This window comes from Felis catus, chromosome X (assembly GCF_018350175.1).
Source record: "Felis catus isolate Fca126 chromosome X, F.catus_Fca126_mat1.0, whole genome shotgun sequence".
Classification (NCBI taxonomy): Eukaryota; Metazoa; Chordata; class Mammalia; order Carnivora; family Felidae; genus Felis; species Felis catus.
This window is the reverse complement of record NC_058386.1, coordinates 7320143-7347010: the sequence shown is the minus strand read 5'-3', so window position 1 is coordinate 7347010 and position 26868 is coordinate 7320143. Positions and strand designations below refer to the sequence as shown.

Below are 26868 nucleotides of genomic sequence, written 5' to 3'. Positions count from 1 at the left end.
ACGTGCTGCCTCCTCCCGGCCTCCAGGGCCCTCCACCCTGGCTTTCCTAACAGTCCCTCACCTCATCATGGGCCCAGGTTGGACGTGACAAGAGGCCTTGCTGAGCTGCCCAACGACCCTAACAAGTTGGGGTTTTTTTCTTACAAACTAACTTTTAACTGGCCCAAGTGGCATTATGAATCCTGAGAGGAACAAAAACCACAGGACCATCCTAGGCTCCCAGCCCAGAAATGCAGCTCAATCCCAAATATGACCCTTGGGACCAAAGAAATAACCCCAGAAAAGCCACCTTCCCCCCACCTCTCGGATCTCCTCTCTTAAAAATAGACCGTGTTGGGGATTCCTCAAAGAAAGATAGTAACACTGTGATGGTAACAATTAGCCTCTTTCTATCTGTAGGCAAGGCCGCGCAAAAGCCAGCTGAGGAAAAGCAGGGTACCAGGAACTCATTAGAAGCACAGCTTTCTGCAGTACTAGAAGCCCAGGCTGTTTTAAGTCACACATGAAATAAATCCATCGGTCTCAAGATATTTCTCCAAGGCGATTTTCCTTCTGTTGGAATTTTAATCTTTCTTTTGGTTCATGGGAAAAGGTTAGGAAAAATGTAGTGTGAGGCCTGCCTCAAAATGGATCCTGGTTTCGATAATACATTTCTTGCCTTCTCAAAGACTACTATTCACCTATATTGTTCTTTGAAAAATAAAATTCTAACTGCCTGCTCTCAGGCCATTTATTGCAAGAGTACTCTAATGGAAAACTGGCAGCATTCGGGGTCAGGCTGAGTTTGAAAAGGGGTCTCTGTTTAAAAGAGGAACAGAGGGCCCCCTGGGCAAATGCCGGCACATGATGTCACATCACGCACACCGCACCTTTCTCTCCTCCATCAAGATGGTTCCGGCCGGAGGCACTAAGGTGAGGATACAACGGTCAGCACAGACTCGGGCTCACTTTCACAGACCGACCAAGTCTCTGAAAGGCCCACGGGACAAGAATGCCATCGACTCCAACAGTCAGGTTGACTGGGTCGAGGATGGATCCTTCTCAGGACTGGATCAAGCCACAAACCTCAGTCGAGAACTGAATGCGTGATTCGCTGAACCCCTTGTAAAAACCCAATACGACTTCGTGAGTTGTCCAGTCTACTCGTTGAAATGAATACCCACCCTATAGATTTCCTCTGAATCTCCCGATCGGGTTAGAAGTCCTGATTCTAATAGCAGCTAGTTCAGTGATTTCTGGCTCACCAGTACATTCCCAGGGCCTGGACAATGCCTAGTATCCAGCAGGCACAAAACAGATATCCGCCAAACGCACACATCACTAAGCGAATGAATGAGTGAGTAGGTCTCCTAAGCGTCTGGCGGACGCGGGTCCGCCCGCCATGTAGAACCCAGCCCATCCCACGTAGGAGGTGCTGCGAAGGAAAGCCCACGAACGAGAATCAAAGGCGTCGGCTGGCGTCCGAGCCGGAGACGTGAGCGATGCTCCCTGTCACTCCAAGAGTGGCGACTGCCGCTCTCTCCGGAAGGGTCTGTCAGGCCACTCTGGAATTCTGTTATCGGGACTTATCTCAATGCTCAGACTTTGGGGGCGGGGGTGCTCCGGCCAGTAACAGAAGAACCAGCAAGAAAGCTTTTTGCATCGTTCTGCTGGGGGGAGCCATCTACTCCTGGCTCAGATAAGAAATCTTCACCGGTCACCAAGATGCCTACAACGAACTTCACGTTGTGCGCTCACAGGGGGCCCAGCCTGGCTACTGCCATCCCCGTCCTGCCGGCTCCCAGAGCTGTTCCAGTACATGGCGCGTGCACAAGAAATAGTCCCCGTGGGAAAGCTTAAACCAACTTCCCGCCCAGGGGATGATCCCGTGCTACCAAGAGTGTAGACTCCCAGACCCCAGGGAGCCATGAAGACTCGTGTCGAAAAAAAAAAAAACAAAGCAAAACCAAACCAAACAAAAAAAGCCCCAGGTTTACATATGTAAAAGACCTAAAAGACAAGAAGGAAATGCACTAAACATTATTAACCATGGCTTTCCATGGTCTTGAGAAAGTGGGTATCTTTTTTCCCCCCTTTTACTTCTGATTTCCCCAATATTCTATGAGTATGTATTACTTTTAAAAATAAAAATGTAATAGAGGCGTCTGGGCGGCTCAGTCAGTTGAGCATCTGACTTAGGCTCGGGTCATGATCTCACGGTTCGGGAGTTCGAGCCCGGCGTCGGGCTCTGTGCTGACAGCTGGGAGCCTGGAGCCTGCTTCCGATTCTGTGTCTCCCTCTCTCTCTGCCCCTCCCCTGCTCGTGCTCTGTCTCTCTCTCAAAAATAAATAAACATTAAAAAAATTTTAATAAAAAAATAAAAATGTAATAAACTCCATTTTTAGTTGTTTTAAAGATCACTTAAACTGTTCTTAATAAAGAAGATTTGTTGTATATTCTACCAGAACTAGTGTCAGCGGCCACCGCTCCTGAAAAATGAGGTACGTTTTGTGAGTACTTGCTAAGGCTATTCAACTTGACATTCCATTTTCTAGCAGACAATACCATGACAATGCCAAGTACAGATAAGAGTGCTGGTAAAGTATCATGTGGAATTTAAGATACCAAACAGATGAACATAAGGGAAGGGAAGCAAAAATAATATAAAAACAGGGAGGGGGACAAGACATAAGAGACTTTTATTTTTTACTTTTTTAATGTTTATTTTTGAAAGAGAGAGAGACACACAGAGCACAAGTGGGGGAGGGGCAGAGAGGCAGGCAGACACAGAATCCGAAGCGGGCTCCAGGCTCTGAGCTGTCAGCACAGAGCGCGATGTGGGGCTCGAACCCACAAACTGTGAGATCCTGACCGGAGCCTAAGTCGGACGCTTCACTGACTGAGCCACCCCGGCGCCCCCATGAGAGACATTTAAATATAGAGAACACACTGAGGGTTGCTGGAGGGGTTGTGGGTGGGAGGATGGACTAAATGGATGAGGGGCACTGAGGAGAAAGCTTGTTGGGATCAGCACTGGGTGTTATACGTTGGGGATGAACCCCTGGATTCTGCTCCTGAACTCATTACTGCACTATATGCTAACTAACTTGGATGTACATTTTAAAAAAATAAAAAATAAAAAATAGGGTGCTGGTAAAGTAAATTTCACAAACTATGACAGACCAAGAAATTTTAAGACTGGAAATAATCATATGTTCAGTAGGCTATTATCATGGCTCCACGGCAAACGGTTCTCAACGGGGAGCAATGCTGCCCCCACCCTTAGGGGACGTTTGGAAATATCTGGAGACATTTTTGGTCCTCATAACTGGGGGATGGTGTTGCTCCTAGCACCCAGTGATGGGAGACCAAGGGTGCTGCTAAACGTCTCTCGGTGCCCAGGACGAGCCCTCACACAAAAGAATGATCCAGCTCCAGATGTCAATGGTGTTAAGGTTGAGAAGCTCTACTTTAGAGTAACATGTTTTTAGAGAGATAATACTCGACCATCCCGTCCATCAAAAATGCTCCCATATGACAGATGTAATTAACTCGAAAGGCTAAAATGGAAAACTGAAAGCAACCGGAGTGGTGGCCAGTACAAAGATGGGATTGCAAAAGAACCATCTCGAAGAAAAAGCAGAGGATGTTGTGGTAAGTTCCCGTTTGCCGCGGCACGGAGAAGTCCCTCTGTACATGTGTGTTAAGCCCAGCAGAAAGCAGATGATACCGCCGCTCTCCGTGGCCTATTCCAATCATCAACGGCCCTCCCGGGAAGAAACCGCTTTATCCCTAAATAGCCCTTCCAACAGATCTGACACTTTGTTCAGTTCTGGCCGTAGATCCCTTTCTGTAAGCAAGCATCTTCCACATGCTAGAGAATCATCATTAAATCATCCACCAGATGAAAAAAAGGAGCATTCCCTTAACTCTTGCCTGTGACTCCAACTTTCCATCCCTTTAATCATCTTTGCGGCTTCCCGCTGAGTCCTCTCTGAACCCGTCCTCACCTAATTGCAGAATTCAAGACTAGAAGAGTCTGAGCCCTGCTGAGCACAGAAAGAGCCTCATATTTGCAAATGGCACTGAACGGCAAAGTCCCATTTACTGGGAATTTGAACGAGGGTCACACACGGCCCCATGTGTCAGTATGTGATGGGGGAAGTGGGCCATGTGTCCTTCGTGGGGCTAACGAATCGCTCTTTTAACAAGGACGACGGCTATGGTTCGGCATTCCAGAGATGTCTGAAAATAACAAAACGTTTTCAGCTTCGTGTGAGCAGCTGCTATGATTTTAACAGGATACGTAAGAAAAATCCTCATGTGCCTCAGTTAGCGTTCTTACACAGGCTGTCTGGGATCTACCTGCCTAGAATCTCTGCTAATTCCCCTGCAGATGAAACTGGCATGAGACAGTCGCTAGCGAAATGCTAAAGTCATACTTCTATCTTCATGAAAGGTCACGTAATTCTGCAAATACCGGTCACGTATTTCTCCACCCGAGTACAGGGACTCCTCACCTTTCCACAAACCATGTAAACAGCAGCTTCTGTACTATTATCGGTCTGATTGAAAGCATACAGGTATTATTTACCCGGCGTGCTGCCTCTTCAGACATTCCAAACATAGCTTCTAAGAGAGCGCTCCGTCGGCAAGCTTAAATTTCTTCTCTAACCGGTTGATGACAATTACTGCTTCCCACTTGATTACGGTAATGGCTTTCAGCGAAATTAGTGAGCTGTCTCTTAGCAGGTGTGCCTGGAGCTACACAATAGGTAATGGGGCCGGTGACATTTATTACTTTAGTTTTTAAATTTCAACCTTTGCTTAAAAGATTTTAGGGACTGAATGGATTTTTAAAGGCTGCTGATTACATTATTTTAAAACAAACCCTACCCTACTTCTACAGCTTAAAACAGATCCCGTTATCTATAAGGCAATATTTACGCCCAAAGGCACCTACCTGTTAAGCGACAGGACCTATAATAAAGAGAAGCATCACTGAGCACGTAAGCACAAATTAAAGGACACGGCTTATCTAAACTTATTTTTATAAAGCCTTTGGCGAAGATACCTTAAAGCTATTTTTTTAACGTTTATTTATTTTTGAGAGAGAGAGAAGACACGCGTGCACGTGGAGGAGAGGCACTGAGAGAATCCGAAGCAGGCTCTGTGCCCTCAGTGCAGACTCCGATGCGGAACTCGAACTCACGACCCCGAACCCTGAGATCACGAGCTGAAGTCTGACTTAACCCACAGGGCCACCCAGGCGCTCCTAAAGATATTTTAAAAGCTATTTAACATCACAAAGAGATTTTGGAAACTCAAAAGGAGCCACAGAGATAGTTAACCAAGGGCAGGGAAAAGCAAATGGTCATCTGGTGGAGGTGTGTTCCCAGTGGGCGTTCTGCAACCGGACCGCGCCAGTCCCCCTGGCGAACTTAGGTACGCTGGAAGACAGGGTACGTGGTAAAGTCATCAAGTGTCCACAGGGGCCGTGCCTCGGGCCCACCGTGGGCTGCCGGAACCAGGAGCAGATCACGGGAGCAGGCGTGCTGAGCCAGACGGCACTTGTACTGGCCACATGCCACGGGTGGGACCCCAGCCCGAGGGGGCCTCCGAGCTCACCGTCCTCCTTCTTAGGTCTCCACGTGCCTCACACCCAGACCTTTCTCTTGGGAATCCTTCTACCTCCCGCCCCCCTTTCCGTGCAGGCACCCCTAGGCTGACGTGCCCGCAGGCTGGCTTCTCGGACCTATGGGTCTCTGGCACCGCCCCCCCCCACCCCGCCCCGACCCCGGGCGTCATCCACTCGCTCCTCTCCCAACTCGACAGCCTGCCCCTCAGCCCAGCAGAGTCCACTTAGCGCACAGGGAGGAAGAGCACCACGGGGAACTGACCCACGAGGGTGTCGAACTAATGGGACGGGACATAATGCCACCGAGCAAAGCGAAGGGCTTGTGTGGTGCCCGGCGGTGGGGCGGGGGGAGGCGTCTGAGACAAAGAACTCACCACAGAAGTCGGTAAGCCCGCCTGAAAGCCCGTGTCCCAGACCAGCTTGCCCGGGGCCGGGCCGGGCCTCACACCTCAATCCTCGCCGGCTCTACCCGACAACTCCCTAAAAGAGGCGGCAGCCGCAGCCGGCCACCTAGCAGCAGTGGGCCCCTCGGCTGCGTGCAAACTCGGCGCTCATTTTCCAGCCAAGCACGTCTCTCCCTAGGCGTCGTCCCTGCCAGTGGGACCTGAGGACCAGCAGCATCAGCATTAACCAGGAGCTTGGGAGAAATGCTGTGGCGGGGGGGGCCTGGGTGGCTCCGTCGCTCGGGCGTCCGCCCCTCGATTTCGGCTCAGGTCACGCCCACGTCGGGCTCTGTGCTGAGCGTGGGGCCTGCCCGGGATCCTCACTCTCTCTCTCTCCCTCTGCCCCTCTCCCCCGATCGCACACTCTCTCTCTCTCTCTCTCAAATTAAAAAAATATATACGCAGAGTCTTGGGCCCCACCCCGAATCTACTGAATCGGAATCCGCATTTCCACCAGATGCCCAGGGGATGTGAATGCGAAATGCGCAGAGCCCCTGGCTTCGAGCCCTCTGGCTTCTGCACTCTACCTCCTTTGAGAATTCAGGGGCTACAGAGGCTACCGTTCCCCTCGGAGTACATCACGAGCTCCCCTCTCTTTACTCACTTATTGCAAGAATCAGCTCCCTCCTCTGGGCAAATCCGATGAGGCGCTCGGAGTCCCTGGAGACCACCACCGGGAAGCCGTTGTAGTCGGTCTCCTTGATGAGCGTCTCCACGTCCTCCACGGTCATGCTGTCCTGGGTGAGCACGGACAGAGGTGGCTCTCCGCGCCGTGGCCGCATGACGTCAGTGGCCAGCGTGCGATGGGTGAACTCATCCTTCACGTCCAGAAACGGGTACCCGTTTAAGTGGATATGAGCCTCGTAGATGCCTTCTTTCCCAAAGGCATCGGCCACCCACTTGCTGGTCACGGCTGCCGCCATCAAGGGCACAATGTACTCTAGGCCACCCGTTAATTCAAACATGATGACCACCAACGACACCGTCATCCTGGTAACCCCGCCTGCAACCGAAGAGAGGAGTACAGTTCTGAAAGCCCATCTCCGGGCCCTCACGAGGGCATGAACTATGGAAATGGACAAGCTGGCTATAAATGCTCCTGACACCTATTCTGAAGAGACGGTCGTCCAGGTTGCCCATGGCGGGCCTCTGCAATGGAGGCCAGGCTGTCAAATGCGGCCTTCCCTCAGGGAGCCCTAAGTCACTTCTGACGGCGGGCGGGGGGGGGGGGGGGCTTTTCTTCGGTGAGGGACAACAGGGTTGTCTGTATACCCAAGACCACGTGCCTGGCTCTTTGGGGAGGGGATCCTATGTGGGCTATGCAGGTTTCTGACACAGCAAATGTGGCTCTCTTCCAGAACCCCACGAGCTAGAAAATTGTAGAGATTCGTAGGAGCTGCAGGCAGGAGAGGGACCCAACTCTGTGTCCCTCGGTATTTAAAAGGAGACTCCATACCAACTCCTACTAATCACCCAATGAGCTTACACTGGGCTTTCTCGAGCTCAGCACTAGGAACACTTGGGGCTGGATCTTTCTTTGATGTGGGGGCTGCACTGTGTACTCTGGAATGTTTAGCAGCATCCCTGGCCACCGCCCACTAGATGCTAGTAGCACCGCCCCCGTAGGTGTGACAACCGGAAAGGACTCCTCCGTTGTCCAGTGCTCCTGAGAGGCACAGGTGCCCCCAGGTGAAAACCACTCTTCTAGATGGTACAGCTGCCAGATGGAGACTCCATCACCCTGGGCCCTGCATGACGGGAGTGGAGAAAAGCCCTCTAATAAGTCACATCACACACACACTCACACACACACACACACACAGAGTTGATTCTCACTGTTTGTGGTGGCTATGATCTATAAAGTTGCCACGAACACTGTATGAGCAAACACTCAATCACTGCCCTACGGGAAACGTAAGGTTAGGTTTCTGCGAGTTTCTGGTCACAACATTTTTGTGAACCAATCAACACCGAACCTTATTTTATGTGCATTTCTGTTTAAAGACACCTTATCTAGGACGTGTAGATGACTCGTTAACATTGAACTCACGGCCAAGAGCACCGTAACTCGTGCCCGAAGGGAGTTCTCCACACCCCTATTTTCTCTGCAAGCCACGTCCCAGCCTTCCTGTGCTTCGGGTCACCAGACAGCACTGTGGCTGGAGGCCATTTAAAACAGCAGAATCATTAACCGAAAGCATAAAAACGCCAAAACATGGCACTAAATAGACCACGGAAAGGAAAGGATACTCGTGCACAGTATTCAAGAGTCGACTGCACATCACGAGTGAGATACACGCCTTGGTGCGCTAAGCCAAGGAGATTTGGGGCTTTCCTTGTGACGGCAACGCGAGCTTGCCTATCCTGAGAATGCCAGCACTCGAGTCCCTGCCTTCCTTCTCGCCGGTGCCCGGAGCCACAGCAGCCCGTGCGCTCCGTGCAGCCCGCACCATCCCCCCGGGGGCTGTACCTAGGCAGGCGGCGGCTCCCACCATTGCGTAAAGTCCGGGGGTGACGCAGTCCGCTCCGGGCCTGCACCAGTTCCTGAAGACGATCCAGTCGTGGTGATGGTAAGCCAGCTGCTCCACGCCGATTCCCACCATCCTGCCCGCCATGGCGCCCACAGCCATACTGGGGATGAAGAGACCCGACGGGATCTCCGGGGGAGGGGGGAACACAGGGAAAAGAAGCATGAGTGGAGGAGTCCGCGTGTCCACACCCCACTCCCAGTGAGCGCTCCCCCCCTCAACAAGCCTGCATTTTGCCTCAGTCTTCAGAGGAGGTGCAACGCTTCCCAACAGGGGTCAGCTGGCAAAAGGCGGGACGAGCGATTTCACCCGCTGAGTCAGGCCCAGCTACTGCGACTGGGACAGGACGCACTTTTACACTTGCGTCTCCTCTCCCTGGGAAGCGGGCCTGGTTCCCCCGCTGCGCATTAAAGAATGACAAGCCCCGCTGCAAATGACATTCAAAGTGAGCATCGGCCACTTGAGATACTCCCCACTTTCTCTCTCTCGTTGCGCGCCATTCAGATTAGCTTTTGAAACGAAATGTCAAGCCCCAGCGTGAGAATGGAAAAGAAGGGCGCGCGGCCATTCACGGGTCACACAAAGCAGCTCGGAGCAGCTGCCCTGCGCCTTACGAAGCTTTTCACGGGCCGAGCCAGGTGAAAGGCAGCAAAGAAACAGACTACGTAAACTGGCAGTAAACTGGGAGATGTCGGTGGTAGCGTGCTTCACGTTTTGCCGCGTGGAAATGCGTTTTATCGCGTGATCAGACACGCGCCAACAGAACACGCCCGACTCTCCGTGTTCGCGGAGACGTCGCGTGCTTGGCAATCCCGACCGGGAGTCGCCTTGATGCTCCCTCCCACACACCAGGTAAGTCTGGATCCTCGAGTACGATTTCTCGAGTTTGGGATGTTCCTGAAGAAACTTCCTTTCTGAGATGCCCCCGATCCCTAGGCATTTAACTCCCCGTAAATGCCAAGGAGACTTCTCCCAGCAGGCACCGGAAGAGGCCGCAAACGTCTTTCTCAGACACGCAAATAATCCGTTTGCTAGGAGACAATGCGTCAGAGAGAGTTGGCCGTTTAATAAAGTCCACCCATCCTTGTTCTTAAGGCTTAAATTCAGGTTCGCATTTGACCATTACACACTCAAGTACCCAGTTTCTTAGACTTTGTAAAAAGAAACAAATCCTAAAAGTCCCACACAGAAAGCAACAGTAATGAACACTACAGGGGCTCTGCAGGGTTCGAAACGTTTGGCTTCTGGTCCTGGGTGCTCATGACACAAGCGTGCGTTTTGTGAAAATTCCTCGAGCCGTCCACATCTCCGTATGAACGACATACTCTGAGCCTTAGCTCCTTCACTTGTAAAGGGATTAAAATCTCTATTTCACAGGCTGGTTTATCAAAAGCATTGCTTCTTATGGATTAAAAGAACGTCAAGTGCCCGGCACGAGAGAACGGTCGCTAAAGGTCGGTTGCCCTTTCCCTTCCCATCACGATTTTATTTTTTTGGTTTTTTTCTGAAGTTTATTTATGTACTTTGAGAGAGAGAGTACGAGAGGGCACGCACAAGTGGGGGAGGGGCAGAGAGAGAGAGAGAGAGAGAGAGAGAGAGAGGATCCCAAGCAGGCTCTGCGCCATCAGTGTGGAGCTCGAACTCAGGAACGGTGAGATCATGACCTGAGCCACAGTCCAGAGTTGGACCCTTAACCGACTGAGCCCCCCAGGCGCCCCCATCCTGAGTTCATTTTGGCGAGCAGGGCGCTATCCCCAGAAGGACAGGAGGTGCCCCCACATCTTCCTTCCCCCGTTCACTCACCTTCATGCCGAAGGTAAAGATGGTAATGACGATTTTGAAGACCAGTGCCAGGGCCAGCTGCCACATGGCTGTGTAAACCCCCACCCCGGCCGGCCGGTCCGGGATGTCGTCCACGGGCCGCGTCATGTTCGGGTCGTTGATGTAGTCGCACAGCTGGGAGGACTCGAGGGCCCCGCAGTCATTGAACAGCTCGGAAATGAGCTCACTCGTGCTCCGGCGCGTGTACGGGTTCGGGTAGGCGATGATGGCGGTGACGGCGGTCACCACGATGACCTCCAGCACCGGGTACTTGCCCAGCCTGGTGGTCTTGCGCCTCCTGCACCAGGCGATGTTGCCGCGGATGAAGAGCGTTCCCCACAAGCCCCCAAAGACCCCGAGCAGGATGAAGGGGAAGAGCTCGGCCATGTACCAGGGCGTGTGATACTCCACGTAAAACAGAACAAGGCGGCTGTTCCCAAAGGGATTGATGGATCGCAGCGTGAAGGCCGCCACCAGGGCCGCGAAAAAGGACCTCCACAAGGTCTTCAGGGGAAAGTAGTAACTGACCTGGGACGGACAAGCAGAAAGTTGGGAGACCGGCTGAAGAAAGGGCTGCGCAAAGCCCCAGCCTCCGACCCGCAGCCACCCGCTGGCGCTTAGTGTCACGGTCACACCCAGACCAAAGATGGGCAGTACTCGCTTCCTCAAAGTAGGTTCAATTAGGACCAAGATGCACCAACAGAGGTATTTAAAGGACTGTGTGTCTAAAGTGGAACCGATGCTGGTCACGATGTGTTTGAGCCATTTTTTACGAGGCATGGAAATATTTCATTATACTTCTGTTTATGTCACCAAGACCCTCCTAAAGGCACATAAAGCCCCGGATTTGACTCTACAGACAACAGAACAGGTCGACGGTTGGAAAACCCTGGCCCAGCAAATGTACCTGTAGGACACAGGAGTTAAGAATGGTTTTCACATTTTTAAATGCTTGCGGGGGTTGGGGGTTGGGGAGGGGGGAGAACCATCTTGTGATATCTGAAATATTCAAAAGGAAAAACAATATTTTGTGACACGTGAAAATCATATAAAATCCACACTCGGGCATCCATAAGGCAAGTTTTACTGGAAGGCGGCCATGCCCATTCACGTGAGTGCTGTCTGCGGCCGCTTCCCCGCTACAATGACAAAGCTGACAGGTTCCAGCCGGGACTGTAAGACCCCCTAAAGCCTAGAAGAGTCACTCTCTGGCCCTTTGCACAGAACATTGGCTGACCCCTGGAATAGATCCACTCGGCTTGCCACAACCAGAAATGCCCCACTAGGTTGGCTATGAGAAAGACTGCCAACTTCAAACAAACAAACAAACAAAAAAAATTACACCGGCAATTTCTGAAATTAATACTTGAAAACATATTTAGCGGCAAGAACTGGGGCTTCTTAATGAGCTGCGGTCAATACCCCTTGGAACACAGCCCTGAGAGCCTACTGCCGTGCCGGCCCTCCGCGCCCCTGACCTCTCAGGCCACAAATCCCGCCCCGTCTCACCTCCTCGAGGCTGAAAAGCACACCTCCTATTGGAGCCCCAAAGGCAACGGAAACTCCAGCAGCGGCGGCAGCCGAGAGCACCTGCAAGGCAAAGAGCACCACATAGGCCCCGAGACCTGTCGTGCAAACACGCGTGCGCAGGGGACACGGGGCCAGGACCTCCAGAAGAGGCTGTCACCGTGGACGGGGGTCGGGGGGAGCCTGCTCACCTCGCGCCTCTTGCCCTCGTTCTTGCTGTACTTGGAGAAAAGGCTGCTGAAGAAGTTGCCACAGCAACAGGCCACGTGCACCAGCGGCCCTTCTTTCCCGAGGCTCAGGCCCGAGGACACCACCAGCACCAGGGTGACGGTCTTGATCAGCAGGGTCCACTTCCCCAAGTAGCCCCTGATGATGAAGCCGCTCAAAATGGTCTTTATCTGAAACAGAGCACAGAGAACGAGGTGGAATGAGCCGCTTCAATGCCACAGCGAGGAAAGTGACAAGTCCCCCCTGCCCCCCACTAGATTCACGCGATCATACCGAGGACAGGCTACTTTCGTTCTGGATTTGGCTAGGATTTCACATTAACAGAATTTGTAACAGTATATAATTTTTTTTATTAACGATAACTTGAAACCATTCAATGCGTAACAAATCTAGAGACTTTCTAAAGTAATAAGAGACCATAATGAGAACTGAAGGAGCGATTATCAGGGTCTCATTTTCTTTACGCCATTTTAACCCTGTTCACGTTATCCCCCGTTGTGTTGAAGAGAGACATGTAGGTATCGATTTTAACTCTTCATCTTTTATTATTGAGGGACATCCAAGATAAAGAGACAGAAAGCTGGCTAACTGTGTGACAAAGCAAATAGAACAACATGGCAACTGAACCATAGGTCGGGGTCTGCAAACTGCGGCCCATTGGCTACATCCAGCGCACTGCCCATTTTTGTATGACCCACGAACCCAGAGTGCTTTAACATTTTTAAATGGAATGTGTAAACCAGACTACTAACCTTTTACTGACAACCGTTGCTAGATTTTCCCTCTCGGTTCACAAAGCCTAAGATATGGATCCCCTGCCCTTTTACTGAAAAAGTCTGCTAACCCCTGCAGCAGGCCAGGGGCATGGGGGTTTACTGCCCAATTATTTCAACTTTTCTGAATGTTTGAAAATATTCTTAATACGATGTCAGAAAAAGATGAGGCTCAACATTCCAATAACGCGTCTCCAGGGGACGTAATGGTGACTACATTCAGAGTGACTCCTTGCCTTCCATAGAATCCTGCCCCCTCATACTGAAAAGGACTCTGGGACTACAGGTAGAGTCATCTTGCTCCTTTTTCAGATCTACCGCATTTTAAAAGGCCAAATAAAAGCCAAATAATGGCTTTCCTGCTAAAGGTGCAGTTTGCCTTACGCTTTTAGAATTCAACTGGGTGCCAATCTCAGTGATTAATTTCATATACTGGAGTCCTCCTCACCCCAAATCCCTATCCTTTGGATCCAGAAGCATCACCAATGGGTAAGTAATTTTTTACCTTCAACTTCTACAACTGGCTGAAATGGAGTGAATGTTTACTGTCTGAGTTGGCAATTCACAAGTCTGCAATAAGTGAGTCAGCCAAGGACATCCATGGTCAATTTCTGTTTTTCCCATCGCATAAATACATAACGGGACAATGTTATCTCTTGTCAGCGTCAGGATATTGGCATATCTTCCAAGTGCCTCCTGGTGGACATTGCTATGCCAAGAAATTAATTTCTCAAATAGCTATTACAGTCCTTCTTGAGCTTGGCGCTCGAAACCAGTGAGGACCGGCTCTCCCCCTGGAGACTTGATGCAGTTGGTCTGCGGTGTATTCTGGGCCTGGGGATTTTTACAGCCTCCCCGGGTGATTCAAAAATGCAGCCCATTTCTCCGTATTCAAGGGATGGTCCCCAAACATTCTCTGGCACCACGTCACCTTTGGCGATGGGGGGGGGGGGTGCGAAGTGAGCTAATCCTCAAAATTTTAAAGGTGGATGAATGGAACACTTAATTCACGGAGACAGACCGAGCGAGCGAGCGTTCAAGCACGCACCCGAAAAAGCACAAGCGGGGTGTTCTGGCGATACCATCAGACAGTGTTTCTTGAACTAGCCTTTCACTAATGGCAGACAGACTAGCGGTGGTTAAGGTGGTCTTTAACTAGTGGTGGTCGGCCTGTGTGAGCCCGCGCCCAGGGGATCCCAGATCCCTTTATTTAAGGGATGTTTTATTATGCCTGCCGCAGTCCTGCCCTTTTGTGTTGCCTCGAATAAAATTATCTATAATTTTTTGTCAGTTAGTTAATGTCGATTTGGACCCTAGGGTACAGTTTAAGAGCGTAACACCATTTAGAAAATTACAAGCATCTAAATTACCTGAGCCTCCGCCAGCCGTGACATGCGGTGAATTGAACAATGTAATAGGTGTTTTGTAATTCTCTAAAATGATTTTATAAAATTGTCACGATCAAATTAGGAACTAAAGAAAGCAAATTCATTCCCAGTAAATGCCAAAAGGTAATCACTTGCTTAATATGAATTAAGAGAGACCGAATCCAGTGGGGCTTTAACGAGATGTACTGCAGTGGTTCTGGGACTTGCCGGTGTTGACTGTAAAACCTTTCTGCTAAATGAACGTTGGTGTGCGCGTTCGCGTTTTCAATGGGCTGAAACATCAATTCAAAGCAACTTTTTTTTTTTTTTGGGACAGAGAGAGACAGAGCATGAACGGGGGAGGGGCAGAGAGAGAGGGAGACACAGAATCGGAAACAGGCTCCAGGCTCCGAGCCGTCAGCCCAGAGCCCGACGCGGGGCTCGAACTCCCGGACCGCGAGATCGTGACCTGGCTGAAGTCGGACGCTTAACCGACTGCGCCACCCAGGCGCCCCAATTCAAAGCAACTTTTAAAAGGACGTGATTTCTTCCGGAGTCAACGGTGGTTCTACGGACAAAGCAGGCAGAGAAGGAGGGACACCGGAACCCCAAGAACTAGTCTGCACTTTTCAATGTGCCTTATACAAGAGCACGTGTTACGCAAAATAAATGTTCTCTACATTTGCATTGCAAAAAAGGTTTCCAAAGGAATGTCCATTCTGAGCAGTTAGTCTCTTTGCTAAAATGAGGGCGCGCGGCCTTGTATCTCACTGTGAGTGAAGTCAGTTTATGTAGTCACTTGGGTCTTGACTAGGAGGTTCTTTTCCAGCATGAATCATTCACATTTCCTGTCTCCTCTGCCCCTTTCCTCCAAGAGCTGGAGTAGGTACTGCACCCCGAGGTTAGCAATTTCAAGCCCTAGTGTGGTAACAGTGAAAATTTTGCTACTAGTGAGTCATGGTGACCGAAACTTCATTAGACAGCCGCCCTTGGCTTCGTGGTACTTTCAAAGATCATGGTGAGCTCTTTCATAAATTGAGAAACCAATCTGTTACATGTTACATATGACTCAAAAGCATATTAATAAAACAAGCACCCACGTACCCGCATTTCAGATGGAAGAATGGGTACCCAGGAAAGCCCCGTGTTTGTTTCCTCGGTGGGACCTTCCTCCTTCCCGAGCCCAATCGATCGTTTCCTTGCCTTCCTTTATACCATCCGCGTACGTGTGTGTCACTAAACAGGGCGTGGCTCCGTTGTGGCCGTTTGCGGACTTTGCAGAAATAGAATCACACTTCAGATATACTCCTGCCCCTTTCTTCACTCGACACTGCCTTTCTGCGCTGCATCCACACCAGTGCGTGCCTTGCACGTCTGCCACATAGGAAACGTGATGCCCGACTCAGGACTTAACTCCTTTCCGGTTCAGCGGTCACAAATAGATGCCCGCTTTGGACAAGACCAAGTGCAGGTGGCCCCTCACAGACAGAGCTCACCTCCAAGCCCCCTGTCTGTCTACAAGTTCGCAAGCTGAGCCCTGTGTCCCCGGTTGTTGCCGCCTGAAATTTTCCAATTCCCCGTTGGCCACCTGCTCATTTTGGAAAGGCGACTTGGGTCAAAAAAAAGAACAAAACCCAAAAAAAAAACCAGCCTACCATCGGGCAGTGGGATCATAAAACTGAGAGGCCAACACCAGTCTGCTCTTTCTGTCATCTGGGGTGCGTCAGCTCTTAGACACCAAATACAGCACAGTCGGTTCGGTCACAGTGCTTGTTTTGAAAACACAGATTTGTTCCAACGTGACTCATGCATTAGGGAGGAACTTGAGCATAATGCAAATTTCGCGTCTGTTTATGCACAATTTCAGCTGGGAGAAACGCGGCGGGAGCGCACAAAACACACACGGCACGTGCCTCCAACGTCTACCAGGTCACACGCTCAGTGGCGAGTACAGATTTCTTAACCATTTAACACGTGTAAGCCGGGCTACTGTTTCGACTGGCTTTCTGTCTTTTCTATACGTGTCGCTGACGGAGTTTCTGCGTGTTGTGCTCCTGGAGCCATCTTCCCCGCGAGCGCTGTGGTTTCTCTTGTGCGATTCCGCACGGCCCCGTGAGCTGTAGGGACGCCCGTGTCGCGCTGCAGCACGACTGGATTGCCTTTCAGGTTCCTGCGGTAACGTGTGAATACAAACCGCCAAAAGGTCAACATGACGCATCAGGTCTTTTTCTTCTCTCTCTCCTTCCCGGAACGGGACGATGTCGCGCTTTTCTTTCGGCAGTCTCTCAATTACTCCAGCCCTTTCCGTGAACCGCCCGGAACAGCGGCGGTGCTGGCAAATACCAGCAAAGAATGTGGGCGCAGGGGAGCAGGGACCAACGTGGGGCTGTTGCCATCATCGGTCACATCTTTAAACTCACCATCCCCACCACCTAGGGGCGTTGCCGAAGCACCAGCCTGAAGGAAAACGGAACTGCATCGATGGTAGTGATAACGTAAGAACTGGTGAACTTATTCCTGGCCAAAATTTTCAGCATCTGGGCTTTGGGGGAATTAGCCCGACTCTCATTATTCTAGCCAGCAGATCCTCCTAGGTGGGAAGTTTAATCTCAAGCATCCCTCCTGATCGATGAGGTCACTTCCCTTACACTTTGGTTACACGAAAATGCAAAAAGACGTAAGAACTCTGAGCCCACAAGGGTGCGTTCACAGTGCATGCGCTGAATGTGGAATTAAGCTTTTTAAGGATCGCTATTACCGTGTCACCAGAAGAGCAAAACAGGGCAAGGGAGTTGACCCACAAGAGAGTTGACTCATCAGTGAACTTTCCGGGTAACAAACGTCCATCGCTGTCTTTGCTCACATTACGTCACAGGTGCACTTACAAGTTTCTGAAGTGCCACACTTATGTATGTGGTTAATTAACTCTGATTCCACAGGCTGTGAGAGTTATGCCTGGCTTGCAAAGACAAGAATTTAATCATCTGAGAAGCAATGGAGCATAAATCCTGAATATAGAGCATAAATCCCTAAGCCAGACAGCTGGGTTCAACTTGCTGCTAACCAGCTTCGTGACCTCAGGCAAGTTACTTAACCTCTCTGTGCTTCAGTTTCTTTAACTCTCAAGGGCAAAATAGCAGACCTTACCTCCTCGTCTCACCGTAAGGACTAAATGAGTTAACAGAGATCACATGCTTGGCACCTAGGTGCTACATAAGTGTTTGCTAGGCTTATTACCGGCACAGAAGAAATCCAGCCAGCACTCACCTCTGGTATACCCGAGCCACAGGCGTATGGTGCAAACACGCGCACCAGGGAGACGGCCAAAAACGCAAACAGCAATGCCCACAGGATGTACATTAGGTAATTCAGAATGTAAGCACTGGCGCCCTAGACGACAGACACAAAACAAGAAAGAGAGATGAGCCGTCACCAACCTGAGCACTGCGCCCGCCCGCCCGCCCCCTCCGTGCAGAGGGCACAGCGGGAGCTTTGAAGGCACCGGCCAGCTTCCCATCCGGTCCCGTGTCAACAAAAAGGCCAGCGTTGGTTTTATCAGCTGTTGCCATTGCTACGGCAGGTACACACAAACGCCGCACCGGGCGTTCGTCCAGGAGCTGTGCCCACACACCTTCCGCGGGGCGAAACCCTCAGCACTCGGGGAACCGCCAAGGTCACGGGGCCTTCCCCCTCGCCCGCCGCGGGTAGGGGAAGGCGGGACGCCCAGAAGTCTGCCCCGGCGACCCCGGAGGCTCTGTCCGATGTCGCAGGAGGCAGCCACCCGGCTGTGGTCCCCTGACCCGCAGCATCCACATCACCTGAGCCCGCGTGCGGGACGCAGGTTCTCGGGCCGCGCCCCGGGGCTGCCGAGTCACACGCACCCGAGGTGGGGCCCAGCAAAGTGCGCCGCGACACGCTCTCCAGGCGCTTTTAGAGGGAAAAATGCATGCTCATCTCCTTCAGAATAACTCCTTGAACCATTTATTCCAAATTATCTGGTGAATGAAGGCTGGCTTTCTGAACCAAACACACGGTCTGGGGTCTTTGATGCTGAGGACCTGGTTGGCCGGGTGGAGACATTTCTCTCGGCCTCAGCTTCTTGCCACCATCTGGATCACTCAAGCGAGGGGCGAAGGAAAGCGAGGTCACCTAGGAGTCAGGCCACGGATACGGCCGCATGTGCGCCTATTAAATGCAAAACCACGTTCCAGGAGACCGTTCTGGCCTTTACAATCCCATATATTCACACCCGAGGCAAGAGAAATCGGACCGAAGAATACATTTCACCCACTTAAAAATGTGCTTTTTTGAGACCAAAAATAACTTCTCACTCTTGGTAACGGTCATTCTTTGAATCAAAGCATAAATCTTAGAAACGGATGAAAAGATAGATGGCCATATTTCCCAAAAAAAACCATATTGCAAGGAGGAGAGAAGAAATAAAATACGGTGTCCAGCCAATATCGCCTGCCCACTCCCATCAACCCAAGGAGAGAATTTATTTTTGGACGTCATGGAGAGCACTGAGAACGTGTGAGATTTCAAAATCCCTGTCTACCTCTCAGATTGGAAGGAATTAATTTTCAATTCCGCTGAGAAGGAGGTTTAGCAAAATGGCCAAGTGCATTCCACATCGCTTCAGCTGTGGCAAGTACATGGGGGGGGGGGAGGAGGGGGGAGTGCGTGGGAGGGGGTTGGGGGGGGAGAAAAGGGATAAATCACATCCATCTTCCAAAAATAGTTCTAGCTTGAACGTCTCCGAGTTACCCCTAACGTGAACCTTGCCGACCCAGCGCCCCCCGACCTGGGTTTCCGATCTGTCAGTGACACATGCATACAGATCTGAAGCTCTACGTCCCCTGTGCCGGGACACTCCCATCAGAGAAGGCCCAGAAGCACCCTCTGCGATGCACTCGTGAACCACACTGGAAGACGAGAACTTGAACCCCACCAAGATAGCACTTCGCACCTGCTAGGGTGGCTGCAATCAAAACCGGGCGAGGAGGCGGATGCCCCGAAACCCTCATACGAGCAAAGGAAGTCGGACACGAAGGTCCACGTATTGTACGATTCCACTTAGAGACGGAAAGGTCAGTGGAGTGGTTGCTTCTGACTGGAGGGCTGGGAGGAATGGGGGGGGACTGCTAAGGGGTGCAGGGTTTCCTTGGGGATGATGAAGATGTGGTGAAATTATTTTGTGGTTAATGCAGCACAACGCTGCGGATATTCTAAAACCCAGTGGGCTGCACGCTTTCAATGGGCAAGCCATATGGGAGGTGAATTATATCTCACTGAAGCTGGTGTTGTTAAAAAAAAAAAAAAGATAACTTCTTTTCTTGTTAGAAGGTATAAAAAGCAACCCTATTTCTGCAGCACGATCAACAGACCACTCTCGCTAAGAAAAATAACAAGGCTTTTACGAACACCTACGTATACCATGCACACGAATCGGTACGGAAGGCTTTTCCAACTTCGGTTTGCACATCAGAGCTGGGAAAAGCCAAGCCGCACTGGTATTGAGCACCGACGGCTGCCGGAACAGACACTTGGAGATAAAAGTACAGACGGTCACAGAAGGCCCAGGTTCCCAAGCGCCCGCGGAACAGCGGCCGCTCCCAGCCAGGACCCTCCCCAGAAACGCACCTCTGACTGGTTCACCAGCAGCTCCGACCATTTCTGCCACAGGGGACACTTGTCCCTGTCCTCAAAAGTGGTCTCGTTGGACGTCCAGCAGCACTGCTCGTGGCTGTACCAGAAGGCAGACAGACAGACCCCCTCCTTCAAGTCGGTCATCCAGTCGACGGCGAGATCGATGACCCCAGCCAAGGTGCCTGGAAGAAGCAGCGAGAGCCACTTAGAGGAGTCGCCCTGTGATGACACAGGAGAACACGGGGCCCGGGGCCAACGCAGAGACGCGGCCGGACCAGGAGATGAACACGCAGCAGAAGGAACACGTAGAGAAAGTTTCTTTCATCGATCGTCGGGTCTCCTGAGCACTTACGGCGTGGGCAAGCAGCGCCCAGGCCGGTGACAAGCAGAGGACGACGACCCGTGCCGCCTGCGTGCCTTAAATCCCGCAGGACTGACGGTCAGGCAGGTCTTAGGTCACCACAAGCCACCGGGGCCAAGCAGCTTTCAGAATTCACCCCTTCCAAAGTCTAGAAACACGGTACCTGTGCCCTGTAAATGATGCAACCCCCTCAGCGGCTTCTGGGGCACAAGGCTGGGATCACACACATTATTAACCTGTCTCAGGCCAACCTGACGATTCAGAGAAAACGGAGGCATAATGACTATACCTGCCTCATCGTTTAGGTACCGTTTTGCCACCAAATGGGAACCAAACTTGGAAAATCTCACCTATTAGGACTTTCCCGGATTTTTAAAATTACGGATAAGGGACCGTGTGGATCTATCTGAGTAAATAACTGCTTTGAAGTCCGATGGAAGTGGAGTTGAGATAACAGAGAGTGTGCGGTGGGCCACGGAAGCCTACCTTTGGGTCTCCTTCCAGAATAACCCATTCTAGAGTCTTTTACAGAGGCAGGGAAGACTTTCAGGCCGCTACATTTTGCAAACTATTACTAGATCTTTATCTCAATACCACCTCCCCACCCGCATCAACACCGAAGGCGTCCGCACACCTGCGACACGGCTCACCCTTCCCTGCTCCTCTGTTGCACCGAAAGCCGCCCCCTGTTCTCAGGAGAACGCCTGAATCCTTAGCAGGCAGCAGACCCGAACAGCTGGCCCCTCATGCCTTTCCAGCCTCAGCTCTCTCCATCGCTAACCGCCACACTGCCCACACCATGTTCCTGGATGGGGCACACCAGGCTCTCCTCTCTGCGCCACCTCAGCCAGCACTGTCCTTCCCACACCCGCCGATCTCCTATTGACCTTCCAGAGTCAGTATTTACATCCTCCTTCGGGAAGCCTTCCCTGATTTCCTAGGTCTGGGCTAGGCGTACCTCCCAGGCATTCCCCCAGCACCATACCTGTCACATCCTGATAACATGAGTGTGTGTGTGATGAGTGTATGTGTGTGTATAGCGTCTAGTCCATAAATGGGGCTGGGAGGGTGGAGATCCTGTTGTGTGGTTTGCATGCCATGGCCAGATGTCCAGACTCTGTGTCCACTCTATGTCCGCAAGTGGCTTGTCCATTGTTGTATCTGTTGGGGACACGGCGCGAACTATACATCCAGAGTGCGATAAATAAACGAAAACCAGAAAACCCCGGTCCAGCCATTCACCCCTCCCTTCGCACCAGTCCCTAGTCCACGCCCTGGGGATATGGCAGTGAACGAGGCAGACTCAGGTCCCTGCCTTCGTGGAACTGCACATCACGGGGGGAAAGACACGGGACAAAAGAAGTAAGTGAATCGGGAGCTCCGACAGCAGGTGGGACATGCTAGAGAGAAAAATCCAGCACGTTATAACGGTGCAGCCACTTTGGAAAACAGCCATCTGCAAGGCGTCCACCCGGGAGAAAGGAAAACATAGTCCGTGCAAGGACTCACACACGAATGTTCACGGCAGCACTCCTCACAGCAGTCGAAAAGTGGACACGACCCACGCGCCCATACTGCCGCATGGAGAAATAAAATGCGGTCTATCCACACGACGGAACAGCATTTGGCAACAAAAAAGGGTGAAGCACTGACGCGCGTGACAAGGCGAACCCCGAAACGTGATGCCCAGTGAAGGACACCAACCGCAGGACCACGTACGGTAGGATCCCACTGCGTGAAATGTCCACGAGAGGCAAACGTATAGCCACGGCAAGTCGATCCGGGGCTTCCTAGGGCTGGGAGGAGGCTGGGGGCACTGGGGCTTGATAGCTAAGGGGTATGGAGGTCTTCTGGGGGCTGATGAAAAGGTTCTAAAATCGCGGTGACAGTTTTACAACTCTGCATACACTAAAAACCACTCGATTGTACACTTTAACAAGGTGAATTGTACAAGATGTGAATTATGTCTTAATGAAGGTTTTACACGCACACGCAAACGCACACGCACGCACACGCACACACACTGGGGCGAGGCTAAGAGAGGGAGAGAGGACTTTTAGGAAAGGTGGTCAGGGAATGCCTCAAGGGAAGAGGACACTTGAACGAAGACCTAATGAAGGTGAGGGAGGGGTCCAGTAGATACCCAAGGGCAAGACCCAAGGATTCCCCCCGAATTTCGTCACTATTCTTTCATTTGTGATCACCTTATCCCTCCTCCAACCTTCCGGGCGGACTCGGCGGGCTGGCCCGCACTGTGCAGCTCAGCTTCCTTCGGTGGAACAACAGCGACACCCAGTGGTGATTCCTGATAAACGCCCTGTAGAGGCGACGCTGCTCAGGCCTCCCCAGAATGGGAGCCGAAACAGGATGCCCAGGGCGCCGCTGAGGAGAGGCCAGGCCAGGCAGTGGGACCCCTGAGTCCTCCCCCACGGTCAGAACAACGGGGGAACGGAAAAGCGAACGGGACACAATTTGCTGACTTTCCCTTCAAGGCCACCTTCACTGTCAGTATCATCCCCTTCTCGCCTTCCTCCTAGATCTGTCTGCTGGTGTGTCCCAGGGATCGCCCTTCGCCAGGGGGGTTTCAGCCCCAGCTGCACATTAGAATCGCAGGTAGAGGGGGCTGGGAGAAAGAGAGGAGAGGGGCTTTACCCAATGCCAGGGCACCATCTCCAGGGATCCTATTTCCTTGAAGCCCAGGCAGCAGAATTTTTGTTTTCATTCCCCAGGTGATTGTTCCTGAAACAACTGACAAAAATTGGGCTGGCAGTGAAACCAACCGGGCAGTGTCAGATTGGTTAAAGAGAGCCCAATCAGGCTCTTACGTTCGTCAATAAATCCATGCTGCGCTGTGCACCCTGGGAAGATGCTGGAGTATCTATTCCGGATTTCCTCATTTCCTCTATTTACTTGTCCTTCCCAGAAGGCAATAATGATACAGTATACAGCTTCATACACCTATTCTACATAAAGACGTCAAAATTCACAGCAAATATCTACCCTGCCCACTTTCAAAGGTCTTCGTGGAAGCAGTCAAACAAATTGGTGGCGAAACACCGTATATCCGTGAAATCAAAGTCCCCGCCGGCCTTGCTGCCATTTTATACAGGGGATGCCCCCGGGAAAGGGAGGCTAAAATTAGGGAAATGGATGGACAGCCACCGTGACCAGAGGGAAAGAGCCCCCCCTTCCACACTAGTCTGGGCTCTTTAGGACAGGCCAAGGCCAATGGAGCCCCTCCCCGGCAACCAAGCCTCTCCCACAACTGTATACGGAATAAATGAAAGAATGCCCAGAAATCAAAATCCTCTGTAATCGGAAAATGTGTATCTATGCCCCCTTAATATTCTTTTTTAGAACATTTACTACATTCGGCCTGTATTCTAGTGATCCTCTGATCGATCCTATAACCACAACTACGATGATATTACAGGCAGGTGATTTTTATCAAGGGCATCTCTTAGTGTGCTCAGATGTTTTATTCTCAGACGTTAACCTTCACAGCCTCCTAAAAGGAGCTAAGTTTCAGGAAACAATTTCCACGGAGAGCTGGCACCTGTGACATTCAAAGGGCAGGTGTCCCCTCCAGATACTCATCCGTTCACTCTGGACACCTCCCGCTGGCAGCAGGGTGACGGGATTATAAAATGAAGGGCCCGGAGTCCCTGAGGGTCATCACAACGTCGGCCTGCAGGTATCTCCCCTGGGCCTAGTCCACAGCCCGCGGGGGGCTGGAATTATCCTGAGTATCTTTAGGATGTGTACAATCCGTTCCAGGGCCTGCCAGTATCCGTAAACACCTCCCTCCTACGGGGTTTGGTTTTTAGAGCTCAAAGTGCTCCCACACTTTCTGGCATACAACGCAAACTATGTGCCTTCGATAAAATCCACTACGGCAACGAACGACCGTGCGGTGCAGAAGCGGCTACCAGCTCTCTAATTACAGCTCTCCAGTGACGGCACTCGGGCCCACGCCTTGGGGTCTTGCCTTACTGATGGCACACGCCACGTGAAACGTGTGGTCGTGTATTTTGCTCCTAGGTATTTCAAGTAAGAAAAGCCTCGACGGATAAGAGAGGATCGCTTCTTTTTCGGGATACCGTCCCAGACAGCTGTCGATTTGGGTTTTGGTACCTCCAGCTCCGCCCAGGAGGACCTCCTGCCCCTCCACGTGTCCGCCGCGTGCCCTCCACATACCCGCCAGCAGGCCAATGAGCAGCATCACCACCCATCCTGACCAGGCGTCCAGCAGACTCTTGATGAACTCCCATATGGACTCCTTGCTTTTGCTGGTTATCTAGAAACAAAAAGACACAGTGGGTCATCTGGATACGCTTTGTAACCCATGCTTCCTGCCGAGGAACGGTTTCCTTGGGAAACGGGTGCCTAAGAAAATGAGTGTGATTAAGCAACAAAATTCCCACTGACGATATCCTTTCGGTTGCCCAGCACGATGACAGAATGGGTTTTCTGGTTCACAGGGTGACAAGGATGCCATAACAGTCTCCGAAGAATTAGAATCCCCCCCCCACCCCGAAAATCACTTAATTAAAAAAACTTCCGAAGTGTGATTTGATCTTTGATCATTCAGAAGCCATTCAAAGGGAGGCATGAATTCATCGTCACCACTTTCAATAAGAATTACTGCTGGGGGGTGGGGGTAGGGGCCCGGGTGCCGCAGACAGTTAAGCATCGAACTCTTGGTTTGGGCTCAGGCGTGATCTCACGGCTCAGGAGTTGGAGGCCCCTCTCTCCCTGCCCCTCCCCCCTGCTCCTGCGCACATGTGCTCTCTCCTCTCTCAAAGATAAAGAAATAAACCTTATTTTAAAAAAAGAATGACAGGGGCGCCTCGGTGGCTCAGTCGGTTAAGCATCCGACTTCAGCTCAGCTCATGATCTCACAGTCCGTGGGTTCAAACCCCACGTCGGGCTCTATGCTGGCAGCTCAGAGCCTGGAGCCTGCTTCGGATTCTGCGTCTCCCTCTCTCTCTGCACGCCCCCCATTCGTGCGCTCTCTCTCTCTCTCTCTCTCTCAAAAATAAACATTAAAAAAAATTAAAAATAAATAAAATAAAAACAAGAATTCCTGCTTTCACTTACACTGTAAGGTCTGCTCGCCAAAGAACCCCTTCAACAACGAGTTCATTTCCTTTGCTTCTTTCCCAGGGTGAACGTTATGAGTAAGAGCTCCGAATGAGCCGCACGGGTCACCTTTGCTCCCCCTTCACAGAGCCCCGCCTTCCTGGGACGCCTTCCTCTCGGCACCCTTCACGGCATCTTCTGGAAAGACCGTGCGCTCCGCGGCCCGGCGGGCCTCTGACACGACTACCTGGCCGTGCGACAGTGGCACGAAAGGAGCCGCGAGGAACGCATAGGCGAAGGGGCGAAGCGGCGTGCGTGGCCGCGTTCCGGGAACACTCTGGTGCCCAACAGGGCCCGAGGGCCGGAGTCCGGCCGCCGCGGCTGCAGGCCGCAGGCCGCAGGCCGCCCCGTCTCCCGCGCTCCTCCTCGCCGCCGGGGACCAAGGGGCCGGCCGTCCTCTGACCCCGCCGCACCCCCACACGCGTCTCTTCCCCTTCTCCCGCCGCTCGGTGCGGCGACGGGACACTCCTCGCCCACCGGGAAGGTGCCGTCCCCGAGGGCCCGTCCGCCACCTCGCCACTCTCTCCCTCCTTTCGCTCGCGGCCACTTCGCCGGTTCCCCTCCGCCGCCTCTACGTGCCTCTTCGAAGCGTCTGCCACGGGCGCCCCGTCTGCGCCCCGCCGGACCTTCTCCGTCTCCGCACGCAGGCCGCTTCGGCCGCTTCGGACCCCCCGACGCCCCCGCAGCCCCGACCTCACCCCGGAAGCGCAGGGCGCCCCCACCCGCCAACCGTCCCCAGCCGCACGCTGCGTCAACGGCGCGCACTCGGAGCGGCTCCCGCGGAACCCGCCGGCCGCTCCCCTCTTCCTCCCTCCGGCCAACAGAGGCCTCGTCCGCTTCGAACCCGCGGCCGGGCCTCGTCCCGGCCTCCGCTCCCCGCCCGCCCCCGAGACCCGCCCCAAATCCCCGTCGGCAGCTCCCGCACTTCACTGCCCTCGGTCGCACCTTCTTCCTCTTTCCCCCCAGCTGATCTCCGAGCTTCCTTCCCGCGTCTCCCTTTGCGACGCATCTTTCTCGCATCTTTCTCGCACTCCGTGGCCGCGACCGGGAAGAGGAAACCCAACCCCCTCTTCGCGGCCTCCTCGGCCACCACCCCCCGCGCGGCTCCACGGCCCGTGCCGCCAGACTCAGGTCTTCCCTTCTGGGAACCCTCCGCCGGGCCTCCGAGCCGCCGGAACCACCCACGGCGCCGGGTTCTGCCATGCCTCCGCCACGCGAAAAAGGGCCGCTCCTGACCTGGGAACCCTTTCCTCTTTCCCCGCCTGGCAAACTCCCAGTCATCCTTCCAGACCCCAGTGAAATGTCACCCTCTCTAAAACACCCTTCCCTGACCGTCCCTCCCGAATGATCACACGGCCCCGATACCACCTCGCCGTGGCCACTGACGTATGTGCCGACTGCCCGCTGGACGC

At 52.4% G+C, this 26868-nt stretch overlaps 1 protein-coding gene across 4 annotated transcripts in view; it reads right to left on the bottom strand.

Moving 5' to 3' along the window:
• Window positions 1-26868, bottom strand: part of CLCN4 (chloride voltage-gated channel 4) — a 63200-nt gene that overhangs the window by 10066 nt on the left and 26266 nt on the right. For all 4 annotated transcript variants that reach the window (XM_019823537.3, XM_011291605.4, XM_019823538.3 and 1 more), the window contains 8 exons: window positions 24512-24611; window positions 19948-20135; window positions 17572-17694; window positions 12128-12334; window positions 11919-11999; window positions 10392-10937; window positions 8531-8717; window positions 6665-7063 (listed from right to left, as the gene is read on the bottom strand). In XM_019823537.3, coding sequence (XP_019679096.1) covers window positions 6665-7063; window positions 8531-8717; window positions 10392-10937; window positions 11919-11999; window positions 12128-12334; window positions 17572-17694; window positions 19948-20135; window positions 24512-24611 — 1831 coding nt within the window. The remainder of the gene's footprint in view (window positions 1-6664; window positions 7064-8530; window positions 8718-10391; window positions 10938-11918; window positions 12000-12127; window positions 12335-17571; window positions 17695-19947; window positions 20136-24511; window positions 24612-26868) is intronic.